The sequence below is a fragment of the Homalodisca vitripennis genome, chromosome 2 (assembly GCF_021130785.1).
Source record: "Homalodisca vitripennis isolate AUS2020 chromosome 2, UT_GWSS_2.1, whole genome shotgun sequence".
Lineage (NCBI taxonomy): Eukaryota > Metazoa > Arthropoda > Insecta > Hemiptera > Cicadellidae > Homalodisca > Homalodisca vitripennis.
In genome coordinates, this window is record NC_060208.1 from 97,664,353 (window position 1) to 97,678,387 (window position 14,035).

Consider the following 14,035-nt stretch of genomic DNA (forward strand, 5'->3'; position numbering starts at 1 on the left):
CGTACAAGCCAATTTTGATAAAACTTTCTATACACATTCACTACATGGTCTACTATACTAAAATACAAGCCTCATGCTTAGGCCGCGCCTATTTTCAGAGCCACATCGATTTTACAGGCCAAGTGCTGACAAAACCCAATCTATGGATAGCCATATCTCAAAAACGTACAAGCCAATTTTGATAAAACTTTCTATACACATTCACTACATGGTCTACTATAATAAAATACAAGCCTCATTCTTAGGCCGCACCTATTTTCGGAGACACACCTATTTTACAGTCTATGTGCTGACAAAAACCAATCTATGGATGGCCATTTAATGGATTAAACAACAAATAACAAGTATAACTAAAGAAAGAAAGAAAAAAAGTCGTATAAATAAAAAGAATAAAGAAGTAAAAAATTTGTTCACTTTACACTATTTCCCAACCAAACCCAAACTTCATTCTCATCTACTTGCAGTGTTTCTGTTGTAACTTAGGCTTTCCTACCGTTTATATATATGTTACTAATATCCTACATTATGAAATGGTCAGAGTTAACACTTACCTCAAGATAAAACAAACAGAAATAGTAATACGTTTAAGAGATAAAACGTGTCACCCAATGTCACATGAAAATATGTCTCATTGTGATGTTTGATGCCTGACCTTTGTGGTACATTTAATTTAATAATAACCTTTTTGAACCGAAATAGATTGCTATTAAGTATACTTACATTCATTTGAAGTAACTGTAAGATAAACTTACTTGTAGGTAAACACTTTTTAACACTACTTTAACACACTAACTTTTACTTTTACTTTAACACACTACTTTTACGCTTTTTAAACACTACACTAAACAACTAATAACAACTATTCCATATGGTGCCAGTTTTCATTATAATATATTGAACGTGCTGAATAAATAGAATTTAACCTACGCCAGGGACGGTTCACTGATAAATGCCGGAGCTGCCGAACCACTAGCGGTGAGACGGTATTTCAGTAATCAGTACTTTGTAACGGTTACTTTTCTACAGTATCTGTAACGGTTACTGAAAACTAAAAATACAGATAACAGGTACTTTGTATCTAGTACTCTGTTACAAGGTACAAATATTTTCTCGTACAGATTACTTTACTAGTCCTGAAGTACTCATAAACTGTGTTTAATAAATAAACAGTGTTTATTAGGAAATATACTCAGTATTTTAAGCATTAAAAATACTGATTTAAAGTCTTCTAGTATTTAAAACGTTACAAATATGAAATACTGATTTAGAGTTCTAGTATTTAAAACGTGAATAGTAAGGAAATAATGCTGGTTTCAAGTATCCAGTGTTTGTATTCAGTATCGCCGAGTAACTTGATTTGTTATGTAATACATTAAATGATAAATTCAAGAATATTATCATAGCAGGAGATTTTAACATCAATGTTTTGAACAAAGACAGAACATAGAGGAATTTTGTTAGTATTTTAAATTCTTATAACTTAGTTTATAAAGTAAATTTTCCTACTAGAGTTACCTCCGAGTCAGAAACCAGCATAGATAACTTGATAGAGCCACATAAAGTTGATGTGGCTCCGGAAATAGGCGCGGCCTAAGAATGAGGCTTGTATTTTAGTATAGTAGACCATGTAGTGAATGTGTATAGAAAGTTTTATCAAAATTGGCTCGTACGTTTTTGAGATATGGCTATCCATAGATTGGTTTTTGTCAGCACTTGGCCTGTAAAGTTGATGTGGCTCCGGAAATAGGCACGGTCTAAGAATGAGGCTTGTATTTTAGTATAGTAGACCATGTAGTGAATGTGTATAGAAAGTTTTATCAAAATTTGCTTGTACGTTTTTGAGATATGGCTATCCATAGATTGGTTTTTGTCAGCACTTGGCCTGTAAAGTTGATGTGGCTCCGGAAATAGGCGCGGCCTACGAATGAGGCTTGTATTTTAGTATAGTAGACCATGTAGTGAATGTGTATAGAAAGTTTTATCAAAATTGGCTTGTACGTTTTTGAGATATGGCTATCCATAGATTGGTTTTTGTCAGCACTTGGCCTGTAAAGTTGATGTGGCTACGGAAATAGGCGCGGCCTAAGAATGAGGCTTGTATTTTAGTATAGTAGACCATGTAGTGAATGTGTATAGAAAGTTTTATCAAAATTGGTTTGTACGTTTTTAAGGTATGGGCCCTCTTATAGGGTTTCTCAAAACTTGCCTTTTAATTGAGTATAGTCTTGAAAATTGCTGCTATAAAAGGGCATTATTATCATAAAAGTACTGTTTGTTCATTTAAAATCTTTATTTGTAGTATTTATCTTCACGTTATTAATTAAATATATATTTTGTATGGTTTGAGTTGATGAACTAGGTTAGGATTCATGTAGGAACTAGTTCCCGGTACTCGTTCTTTTTATGGATGGAATCTATGGCCAGTTTCACGTCGGCTATATCAGGCAGTCTGCAAAGGAGATTGCACAAGTTCCATTGGAGGAAAGAAACAGTAATAAGAAGAAATGAAAGGGAAAGAGAAGTTCAATGCTTAGTGTGCCCAAGGAGCAGGGGCATAAAACAAGTGCTTCCTGTGCAAATGTATTAATGCAATATGGATAAAGCACATTAAAACCGCTTTAGAAGAGTGCTTGACACCTGTAGCTGAATCAGATGCAATAATTAAATACAACCTACATTATTATTATATCACATATAAACAGAGTATTTTGGTATATTTATTAAAAATGAACTAAAATGGGAATCTGGCAGACCCCATGCCAATAATGATGTAAAAATAACCAAGCCAATATTTATGGGTTAACTACAGTAACTTATATGAGTGGCTAGAGCAGTCCAAACATGGCGACTTAAGTGATTGATTAATATCATTCTGTACAGCCAGTTCTTTCAACTTTAAACTCGAATTAATAACATTATTTGTACATACAGTAAACAGCCAATCCAATTCACACATTCTTATGAACTCGGTAAAGCCAGCAATATGAGAAAAATGTTGTGGATATCACAATACAGGTCTTTACTATGAAAATGCACGCCCTCATACTCCCTCCCCTCACGTACTGCTTGACTAATGAAAAAATGAGCTGGGAGCTATTGCCACATCCTTATTTTGCACCATCTAATTTCCACTGGCTGAAGGATAAAAAATAATTATAAATCATTTAAGAAGAACAAACTCAAACACCAGCACAAAGTGCTCTTAACAACTGGTATAAAAATGCTAGTTGACCATTGAGATAAATACATAAAACACATAACTTCAGACCTATCTGCCTTTTCAACAAAGTTAATAATTCTTCTTGTATCTATAATATTTCCAAACAGAATTTTTTTTTAATATATCAAAATAAATGTAATAAGAGAACTGGACAACTTACTCAATGAAATAAACGGCCAACAAATAAGTGGGTAAGTCACACATGGTGGTACTGGAGTCAATAGAAATAAAGTAAATATTGTTACAAACTATGATTCTTGAATTCATTCAGTACTAAATCAAAATCATTCATTATACCACTCCTCTACAGATAACTTAAAAAGTCTACTTATTTAGTAGTAAAAGACATACTTGGATAGCCTTTGCACAACTCCTCTATGGGCGTGGACATTTTCTTCTCTGAAATCCGTTCATATTTCTGTCGTTTAGTCGCTGCCTTTAGACCTTGCCATGGCAGGGACCCACGGTTGAAGTACATCAGCACATAGCCTAGTGACTCCAGGTCATCTCTTCTACTTTGCTCTACAAATAGTTCACATGTTAAGACATAATAGTGACAAAACGAATCATTATCTTTTAATGAAACAAAACACTGTTTTAAAACAACTATGCACATTTAGTACAAAATAAGTGATGTAAAACATAATTGATATAGATCTGTTAAACACTTTAAACCTTTGACTGATGTTGGGTCAAAGTTTAGGAAACCAGAGCTAAGTGAATGCCCACACATACTATTGGGATATTTGTCAACTACATAGACATTTATTACAAATGGTGAAAATCATTACGGAACAGTTCCAACACATGATAGAGGCAGGAATTTCACGATGATGCGTTGATAATATTAATGAAACATTGCAATTAAAAACTTAACTCATTCAACAAAACTACAAATGAATGCAACTAACATAAAGACATCGGCTTACTAACATCATTTGCAAAGCCATGTGTAACAATTGCCAATAGCCATGTCGTAAACATTGTTTTAATGCCTTAACCCTTTCCGGACGAAATACAAGTGCTACCCGGTGTACTGTACTTCCGCTAGTGGACAAATCACAGGCACTGCACGCTTGGTGTACTACGTCTCATTTCATTGACATATGAGATTAGTTCGATGGGTTATACTGGCTCTGTGTTGTGCTGCTGCCTATCGGAAATAGTTTGAACTATTTTAAACAATATTGCAGCCTTTTCTTCACAGTTAATTAACTGGTTTGTTGATGAGCAACAAAAGTTCCAGCTGAGTGAATTGTCTGCCGATGTAAAAAAAAACTAGTTGAGTCACTGTGAATCGGGTTCTTTATACTTTTATTGTTGTTTTCATCGTAACACAAGTTTGTTTTAGTTGTTAATCTTTTGTAAATATGAGGGTAAAGTGCAATTAAATAATGTAATCAGTTTTAGGTCTCATTTTCATGTGAAAATATGTAACTTTGATTACTTTGGGTTGAGTTGCTAGGTTATAGTGTTGAAAGATTGGATGAATATTATTCATTTATAGTACTCATAGTATTATTAGTATATAAATAGTATTCATAAAAATTAGTATATAAATAGTATTCATAGTACTATTTACTAAGTACAAGTGGACTAATTTACTAATTTACAAGTACAATGAAATGAGTGATATACTAGATGACGATTTAACATCCAGTGATGAAAATGATCTAGACCTAGATATCCCTAACAGTAGCAATTTGTATAAATGTTATATTTTTTACAGTTTATTGAAGTAGAAATAATATTACAAAACAAAAGAAATAAGTTTAGATACACGTATTTATTCAAACGAATATGATTTTATGCACCAACAGCTTTAAAATATACATTAAACTTGGGATTTTGGTTTAAACACAAGAACAAAATATTTGTTTTAAGTATTAAGTAAATTGTAAAGTAAAAATATAATGGTATAAAAACTGTTGTTTTATATATTATTATACTCTGCATTTAAAGCCTAATCATAAAAACCCCATGTATTACCCTTTTTTTCAAAATGAAAAGTGTAACAATTGCCAACAGCCAGGTGTTATTGTAAACATTGTTTTAATGCCTTAACCCTTTCCAGACGAAATAAAAAAAATACAAAAATTTACTTTAAATGAACATTTAAATGCAACCAGAAAGAGAAATTAGCACTTTTTAAAGAGTTCCGAAAGGGTTAAATATATAATGGAAAACAGTAGTTTCAATCTGTTAATACAATGCAAAATTATACAGTTTGTTGACATAAAGGTGACAAAACAAACTTTAACCTACTTATTTAAATGCTCAATGTATCAGAATATTTACAGTTTTAGTGCAATAAAAATTTCTCTTGACAATTAGCTTGCAAATTTGAAATTCCAAAAATACATTAGTTATTCCTCTTTGATGTTAACTTTGCTAATCGTAAATCTAGAACAGCTTTTTAATAAATGAAACTTACCAATGCCCAGATGTGTGTTGATACTAGCGTACCGTGCCGTACCAGTCAGATTCTTGTTCTCTCGATAAGGTATGTGCTGGTGGGTCCGCCCATCTCGGTACTTCTTAGCCAGCCCAAAGTCAATTATATACACAAGGTTGCCCTTCTTACCCAGGCCCATCAGGAAGTTGTCAGGTTTTATATCCCGATGGATGAAATTCCGGCTATGGATATAGTCAATACGGCTTATCTAAAACACAACATGAAAATGACAATGATACCAAAGTTGAACCTTGTGGTACACCATATGAAGCACAATTAAAATAACTGATCATATCTAATAAATTTTTCAAAATGTACAGTACCGGTCTCATAAGATATAGCTATATATATCGTAAAGGTAGCGCACTCACCTAAAAAGTGAGAGATCCGGGATTGAGTCCCAGTGGAACAATTACTTTTCATGAATCAATGAAATTATATACAGTGTTTGTCCTGTAATTAATGACCAAAACTTTACCAAGGTATAACACAGGTGATAACAAACCTGTCCAAATTTCATATTATTAATAAAAATATATCCTTCCAAAGTGATTATTATGTATACAAGAAAGAAAAATAAGTACTTTTTAGTAAGTACTTTTTAGTACTCTTTTTTTTAAGTAACTTTTTTACAAAATGATCAATGAATTTTAAAATCATGACAAGATGACCTCTACTACTCCACCAAATATGCTAATTTAGAGTACTTTTGGGTGTTAAAAATTATTTTCCCGAATTGTTTGGGATCGAAATATGAGGGTTTTTGTTGAAACGGAAAAAAGTAAGTTTCTTTGGGTTCAGCCACTATACATCACGGACGAATAGCCTGCCTCACTATATATATCTAGCTACTTATTTATAATCCTACAGATTATTTCTCACCAATTGATCAGCCAAGAGAAGGACAGTCTTGAGGGAGAACCGGCGAGAGCAGAAGTTGAAGAGGTCTTCCAGCGATGGACCCAGCAGCTCCATGACTAGAACATTATAGTCACCTTCCGAGCCACACCACTTGATGGTAGGAATACCCACTAGAACAAAAGAGATTGTTGTATAATCTACAGTGCGTCAAATCTAATTATGGGTAAAGCTAAACCAACTTAGATCACTGTGTTTAGTTTGGCACGATCGGTATGGAAAGCCAAGCACCTGTTGTATCATTCTACTGGACCACAGGCCCAAGTAAAATTTTATCCAACAGAATAAGGGACATCATAGTTAATACAATACAAGATAGACAGCATTGATCATCTAAAATCCAGACAAAGTCTAAAACCACCTTGCGTACCTTAAAATTTACATTAAGTAAACTAGAACATACTTTCATCTCCATCTCCATTAGGAGCAGGTTTATACAGTAATCCCTTGATAATTCGGCAAGCTGGGGATATGGCAATGCTGGATTATCAAATCTGCCAAATTATCAAGGTCTTGCTTTAAAATATAGTTTAAACAAGGAAAATAAAATACATAAGTATATACGCATTAGAACATGATCTATTATTGGGTGTTTATTAGTTTAAGAACTCTGTAAGCACTACATAAACATTAGAAAACAAAAAAAAAATAGCAGTCGTGGGACTGCCGATAGAAGTGAAAACGGAACTATTAAGTTAAGAGTAATTAAAACTATATGCAAAAATTATATGAAATTTTTTATGTTTTATTTATTAGTTACATATGATGGGTTAAACAAATCATGAACAAAATATAAATACAAAGTGGTTGAAAAAATAATTAATATACAATTATCTTAATTATACATAGTATTTATATTTACACGAATTTCAATGAATTCAAGTTTGAACATTATTTTCATTATTTACATCATTGTCATCATTAATTTCGACAATACTTAGATTATCTGTTCGTTCAATCATTTCATTGTATTCTAAAAAAGATACAATAGGTTTATGGTAACTGAAATAAGAAATAAAAATGTTTGATTGAAATTTATCTAAATATCGTATAAAAACAGCATCGATAGTCGTTTTATACTTTGTTGTACTGACTTTTCGATCATTAGACATAGTCAAACCTAATGTTTTATTCAAAAATTCAATTAATGATAAATTTTTGTCATCTGCGAAGTTAATATTAAAGTCTCCGCTTAATATCAATGTTTAAAAATATATTCGTTGTTTTCATTATTCATTTATCTGTATAAAAATATTAATATGTTTCATACTCACTTTTATACTGAAGTCAATGAATTTAAATTCAATAAATAAACAGTAATCCTTCAATTAAATAATTACAATAATAGTCAAATTAAAAATTCACTTAAATAAACAAAATCCAGTACACACAAGTTGAACTTTCCACGTGGTCAATTTAACTTTACTTATGTATTCTACACTCTAATACTTAATGTACAACGCGTCACATTTACAATTACAGATGTACTGCTACTATAACGTATTGTTGACGTGACTCACAAAATTATACTTATCCAAAAAGCGTCCAACGCGCACATAATACAGTCAGAAATAGTTGATGTATTAGTGTATACGTGTACACAGGCTACTGCGCGTGTGCTAGTTTGGCTCTCCATAGCTATAGATATACTATTATCATTAGCATATTACATTGCGTAGATTTAGTATTAGGCATTTAATATATAATAAATAGCACAAAGTGACTAAAATAGAATAAACAAATTTTCCAAAGATTATTAACGTTTCCATGGAAACCACTTTAGCATGTCGGTGACGCGAACCGAGGATTTTACCCTCTACCAAAACGCTCAACGCGCCTAAAGAAGTTTTCACTTCAATTAGATAATTATACGACATTTCATAAACAAAATCACAGTACTGTACTTTTCAGTCAGAATCACCGTCTGTTATCGCTAACACTGGTGCTGTGGCAAAGCGAAAAGTCCCAGATGTTGAAGGAGTGGGAGTTGTCAACGATGTGGTATTGACATCACATGTCTTCTTTTGGGCTCTTTTAAACATTTTAAAAATATAAACCTGCTTTTTCCAGCTGTTGCCCTTTTGAACATTATTCTCTATGATATGAAGCTATATAACTTCAGTAGAATCATAGTGCTTGGATGTCTCTGCAAATTTAACAATTTTTTTTAAAGCTTCTGAAGCATCAGCCAATGTAATTTGAGTGGCAGCCTCTTCCTCATCACTTTCTTCTCACAAAACGTTGCTAAGATAAATATCTTACTGTATATTTATATGAGTTTTATAGTGGCTCACAAAGGGTCAATAGTGGAGTAGACTAAGCCTGTCTATATTATCTTGTTGTTGTTATCAATGTAGTGACATAATGTACCTTACTCAAATGAGCCTGTTCATTATCCAATCGGAGAGTGAAGGTAGTTTTATAAAATGAGCAAAATATTTATTCAACAAAACTAAATTCTATAAAACTCTTATGGTGTGAAAGGCCTATGGGGAATCTTTCAACCCCAATATACAAAACTGTTTGATTAATTTTGTATTGGCTACATGCTGTTTTTTAAAGTCAAATTTTAATTACAAATACAAAAATAATAGTTTAAGGCTAAGTTTTTTACAAACATGAGAACTAAAAGCAATTGTATTTTTTTAAATTACTTTTGATGAATTAACACATGTGTACTCAAGTTATACAGTATTGATTATACACTTTTTTGGTAATAGCAAAAGAAGTTTTTTTTATTGCTTAAGGTACTAAACATCACATTGCAATTGTCAATGTTGATTAAACCTAACATAACATTAAAGAGCTATCTACAGAATCACATTTCATAACATAAGAAGAAAAAAGAATATTAGATTCATTTACATTCATAATTTAAAACCCCCTGCCAGAGGAATTTATTAACACTATAGAATTCCTTACTAATAAGTACCTCCTCAGGTTCTTTTTAGGAATTGTCTCCTCAAAGAACATCTTTCAAATTTTGAGAAAGAGCATTGCAAGAAAAGTGACATATGCTTGCATCTCCCTGGTCTCGTGCAGGGACAAGCGATGAGAGGGAGTATGAAGCTAAGTGGCATGCTTTGTCAGGAAGGCATGAGTTCTTGCCTCTGATGGAATCTGACAGAGTTGTGACATTATCAGAATGTAAAGCTTCCTAAATAAACCACAGTATGAGTGAGAATTTGGGAACCTACATATGATCCGTACAGCTCTCTTTTGGACCAAAATGCATTTCTGCAGGAGAGGCGCTATCCCAGATTTTAATTCCATATGCCAACAAGGAAGCGAAGCACTCGTGGTAAGCAGTTTTCTTAGTTCATTATTAATAAGGAGGATCTATTTTTTTCTTCTGTCAAGTTCTGCGTGCTCAAGATGCATTAAAAGAATTATATGATTTATGAATTTTGCCATACACCATTTTAAAAGAGACTATTTATTGCTTATATTTTCAAGTGTGTACCATACTATAACTACTGGCATTGCAAACATTTTTGACGGTTCATTTGTACTTAATTATGATTTAGCAAATTACTAAGGAATGTAAAAATTACACATTCACATGTTGTGACAGTGACTTATACCCAGACATCTTGTTGCGACAGTTAATTTTTTCAAAACTATTGCATGTTTTGGCCCCACGGATGTTTTTGAAGCATGATTTTAAAAGAGTTAAAGTACTAGAGTTGACTAGTGGATCATTGCAGTATAGGGATGAGTGGCAAAGGCCATTCACTTCATGCAGCTTTATGCCATCCTTGTATTTGCCGCCCTACCATCCAATCTCCTGCCCATAAACAAGTTACAGATAAATGCAGCTAAAAAGGAACATGGGCCAAGTGACACAAGCAATCTAGCAGAGCCCAATTTGTTCTTTTGTATTTCGCACATGAATTCCAAACAAACACTGCTGAATAAAACTGAACAAAAATAATGCTAAACAAACCAATAGAACAAAATACAAATAATTCCACTATTCTTTGGCGTACAGTTCTAAATTAGTCTTAAAATTTATCAAAAACTACCACTTTCCATTAGAAACATAATTCCTGTAAACAAATTCAAGAGTGAACTCAAAGATTTTTTAATAAAAAAAAGTTATTACTCATTGTCAGAGTTTTTAACAGAAAGTTAACACACACCCCCCCCACCCCCGTGACCCTTTCCTAGGGCACTAATGACTCGTCCAACGCCATTACCAGGCCAACTGGACACGACATCAAGTACAAGTACAAGTAAAGTAGTGCTGCTAGTAATATTTGGAAAATTAATTCAAAACAAACGATTTAACTGGTTTTGCCTTATTTTGGGTGGTTCTGGTATAAAGTTGGCAGGACACATTTGTTTTTTTTTTTTTGACACCTGGAACATTAGTGCCAAAAAACCATTAAAATTAGCTAAACAAACAATTGCATTACGTTTTAATAGCAACACTCCTGTAGGTATAGGAAATATATAATGTCATTTGGAATAATTCATATTGTTTTTTTGACATTCTTGAAATGTAAAAATTGGTGTAAAGAATGGAAATTATGCCGATCTTGCAACGTCTGTTGCAACCAAATTTCAAAACAAGAATATGAATTAGTCCAATACAATGTTTGAAGCAGAAGAACTATAACTATAACCTGGCATTTACCATTTTTAATATGTTTGTCAATTAAATGGATCTTTTCACTACGTCACAATAACCGCCTGTAAACAAAAGGGTTTGCAGGTAGGCCTACTGCGATGACAACAACCATAAGCCTCGATGCGACTGTATCGAAATCTGTGCAATGGCTATTTGTATCAAGTCATCTCCAATGCTAATGCAAGGTTATGTCCAGCCTAGTCTTATGTAACTCACTGTTCGCCATCCACTGGCAGACCAAAACTTCGTGCAACTCGATCCTGTAACTAAGACAAGAACAATAAAGCTTATAATTAGATTCAAACAAATTCCCTACTAACTGCTCAACCTGTTGAAATGAAAATAACCTCAGAAACATCCAACAATATAATCCACTGAGGGCATTTGTTGAGAACAGCAGCACTAAACTGAAGCCAGTCGGGTACATTGTAGTATGAATTCATGTTTAATATTACACACTCTGAAGGCAGGACTCTGAGAAAAGCAGCACTAAACTATAGCTAGTCATATAGCCTACACTGTAGTATGAACTCATGTTTAGTATTACAAAAACATCCAAAAATATAACCCTCTGAAGGCAGGACTCTGAGAAAAGCAGCACTAAACTGAAGATAGTCATATAGCCTACACTGTAGTATGAACTCATGTTTAGTAATACAAAAACATCCAACAATATAACCCTCTGAAGGCAGGACTCTGACAAAAGCAGCACTAAACTATAGCTAGTCATATAGTACAAGTGAAAATCAGTACATACAGTACAAGGTGAGCAGCACTGATAAGTGGAAATCAGTACATACAGTTCAAGGTGAGCAGCACCGATAAGTGGAAATCAGTACATACAGTACAGGTAAGCAGCACCGATAAGTGAAAATCAGTACATACAGTACAAGGTGAGCAGCACCGATAAGTGAAAATCAGTACATACAGTACAAGGTGAGCAGCACTGATAAGTGGAAATCAGTACATACAGTACAAGGTGAGCAGCACCGATAAGGGAAGTCAGTACATACAGTTCAGGTGAGCAGCACCGATAAGTGGAAATCAGTGCATACAGTACAGGTAAGCAGCACTGATCAGTGAAAATCAGTATGTACAGTACAGGTGAGCAGCACCGATAAGTGGAAAATCAGTACATACAGTACAAGGTGAGCAGCACCGATAAGTGGAAATCAGTACATACAGTACAAGGTGAGCAGCACCGATAAGTGGAAATCCGTACATACAGTACAAGGTGAGCAGCACCGATAAGTGGAAGTCAGTACATAGACAATAGACAATATCCTTTATTTTCATATTCATCAAGAACAGAGACAGCGTCAAATACATTCTTAAAAAATATAAGTTGAAACATTTATGTTAACTTTTATTAGTAGGTGTTGATGGTCATAAATTCTTCTAGGCTGTATACAGTCTTTTCCACTAGCCACTTGAACATTTTCCTCTTCAAAACTTGTGGGCCAAGGTTCTTAAGTTCTCCTGGTAGCATGTTGTACAACCTGGCACCTGCATAGGTTGGCTTCTTGGCGAATAGAGCTGATCTGTGGGATGGTAGAATGAAGTCATTGCCATGTCTTGTTTGGCGTTCATGGATATCACGGTTCCTGAAGCAGTTATGTCTGATAGCCAGTAATATTATATCCGTAATGTAAATAGACACCACTGTGAGTATGCCCAAGTTCTTAAAAGCATCTCTACAGCTCTCTTGAGGATTTAAATCAGCCATGATTCGCACTGCACGCTTCTGCATAACTAGGACTCGCTGAAAGTTGCTGATAGAAGAGCCCCCCCAAAGCACTATTCCATAGCGAACATGTGTCTCGAAAAGCGCAAAGTAAGCGATTCTAGTAGCTTCTGGTGTGCTAATGTGTTTAACTCTCTTTAAAACAAAAAGAGCTGTGCTGAGTTTTGAATACATTATGTCTACATGTTGATTCCATGAGAGACAATTGTCAATTGTGACACCCAAATGCTTTGTAGAGAGCACTTGTTCTAGGTCCAGTGGCAAAGATACATAATCTTTATGTCTTCCCCATGATGCATTTGGTTTTGGATGCATTGAAAATCAGATTGTTGTTCAGGCAGTAGTGTTTAGCTCTAGTTATTTATGTGTAGGTGTCAATTTCCAGTGCCTGCACTGACTTGTTGTTTGTGACGAGGACAGTGTAATCCACATATGACACTGGATAGCAACCCTCCCCCAAGTGCTCCTAAAGGTCTCCAATGAAAAGCACAAACAGTACAGGCCCCAAGACAGATCCTTGAGGAACACCTCTTTTAATTTCCATCGGTTCGGATGTTTCAACTCTGATATTTCCCTCAAGAACCTGTTTGATCTCCACTATGTTCCTTCTACCCTGCAAGTAACTTTCAAACCACTTTAGTGCTGTACCCTTGATGCCTAAAGAGCTAAGTTTTGTCAATAATAATCTGTGGTTAAGGCAATCGAAAGCTTTGCTTAGATCTAGAAAAACACTAGAAACATTTTTTCCCTCCTCAAGGTTGTCAATGAGGTGCTCAACCAAATCAATGAGGGCACTGGTGGTTGATCTTCCCGATATGAAGCCATGTTGTCTCTGGTAGGTTGCGATTTATCTCCAAATGCTGTGTGAGACGTGTCAATATGACCTTTTTCATGACTTTTGACACTGTAGGAATTAAAGAGATGGGCCTGAAATTCTGCACTTCCTTTTTATTACCTTGTTTGTGCAGAGGGTACACTTTGGAGGTTTTTAGATTCTCAGGACATCTACCCTGAGGTAGGGATTTGTTAACAATACTGGCAATTGGTATACAAACTTCATTTCTG

The 14,035-nt window shown here is 34.2% G+C and overlaps 1 protein-coding gene across 2 annotated transcripts in view; it reads right to left on the reverse strand.

Annotated features, from left to right (window-relative positions):
• LOC124354387 (casein kinase I-like) overlaps positions 1–14,035 on the reverse strand; it is a 79,793-nt gene that overhangs the window by 36,684 nt on the left and 29,074 nt on the right. For both annotated transcript variants that reach the window (XM_046804798.1, XM_046804797.1), the window contains 3 exons: positions 6,558–6,706; positions 5,655–5,883; positions 3,572–3,742 (listed from right to left, as the gene is read on the reverse strand). In XM_046804798.1, the coding sequence (XP_046660754.1) occupies positions 3,572–3,742; positions 5,655–5,883; positions 6,558–6,706 (549 nt within the window). The remainder of the gene's footprint in view (positions 1–3,571; positions 3,743–5,654; positions 5,884–6,557; positions 6,707–14,035) is intronic.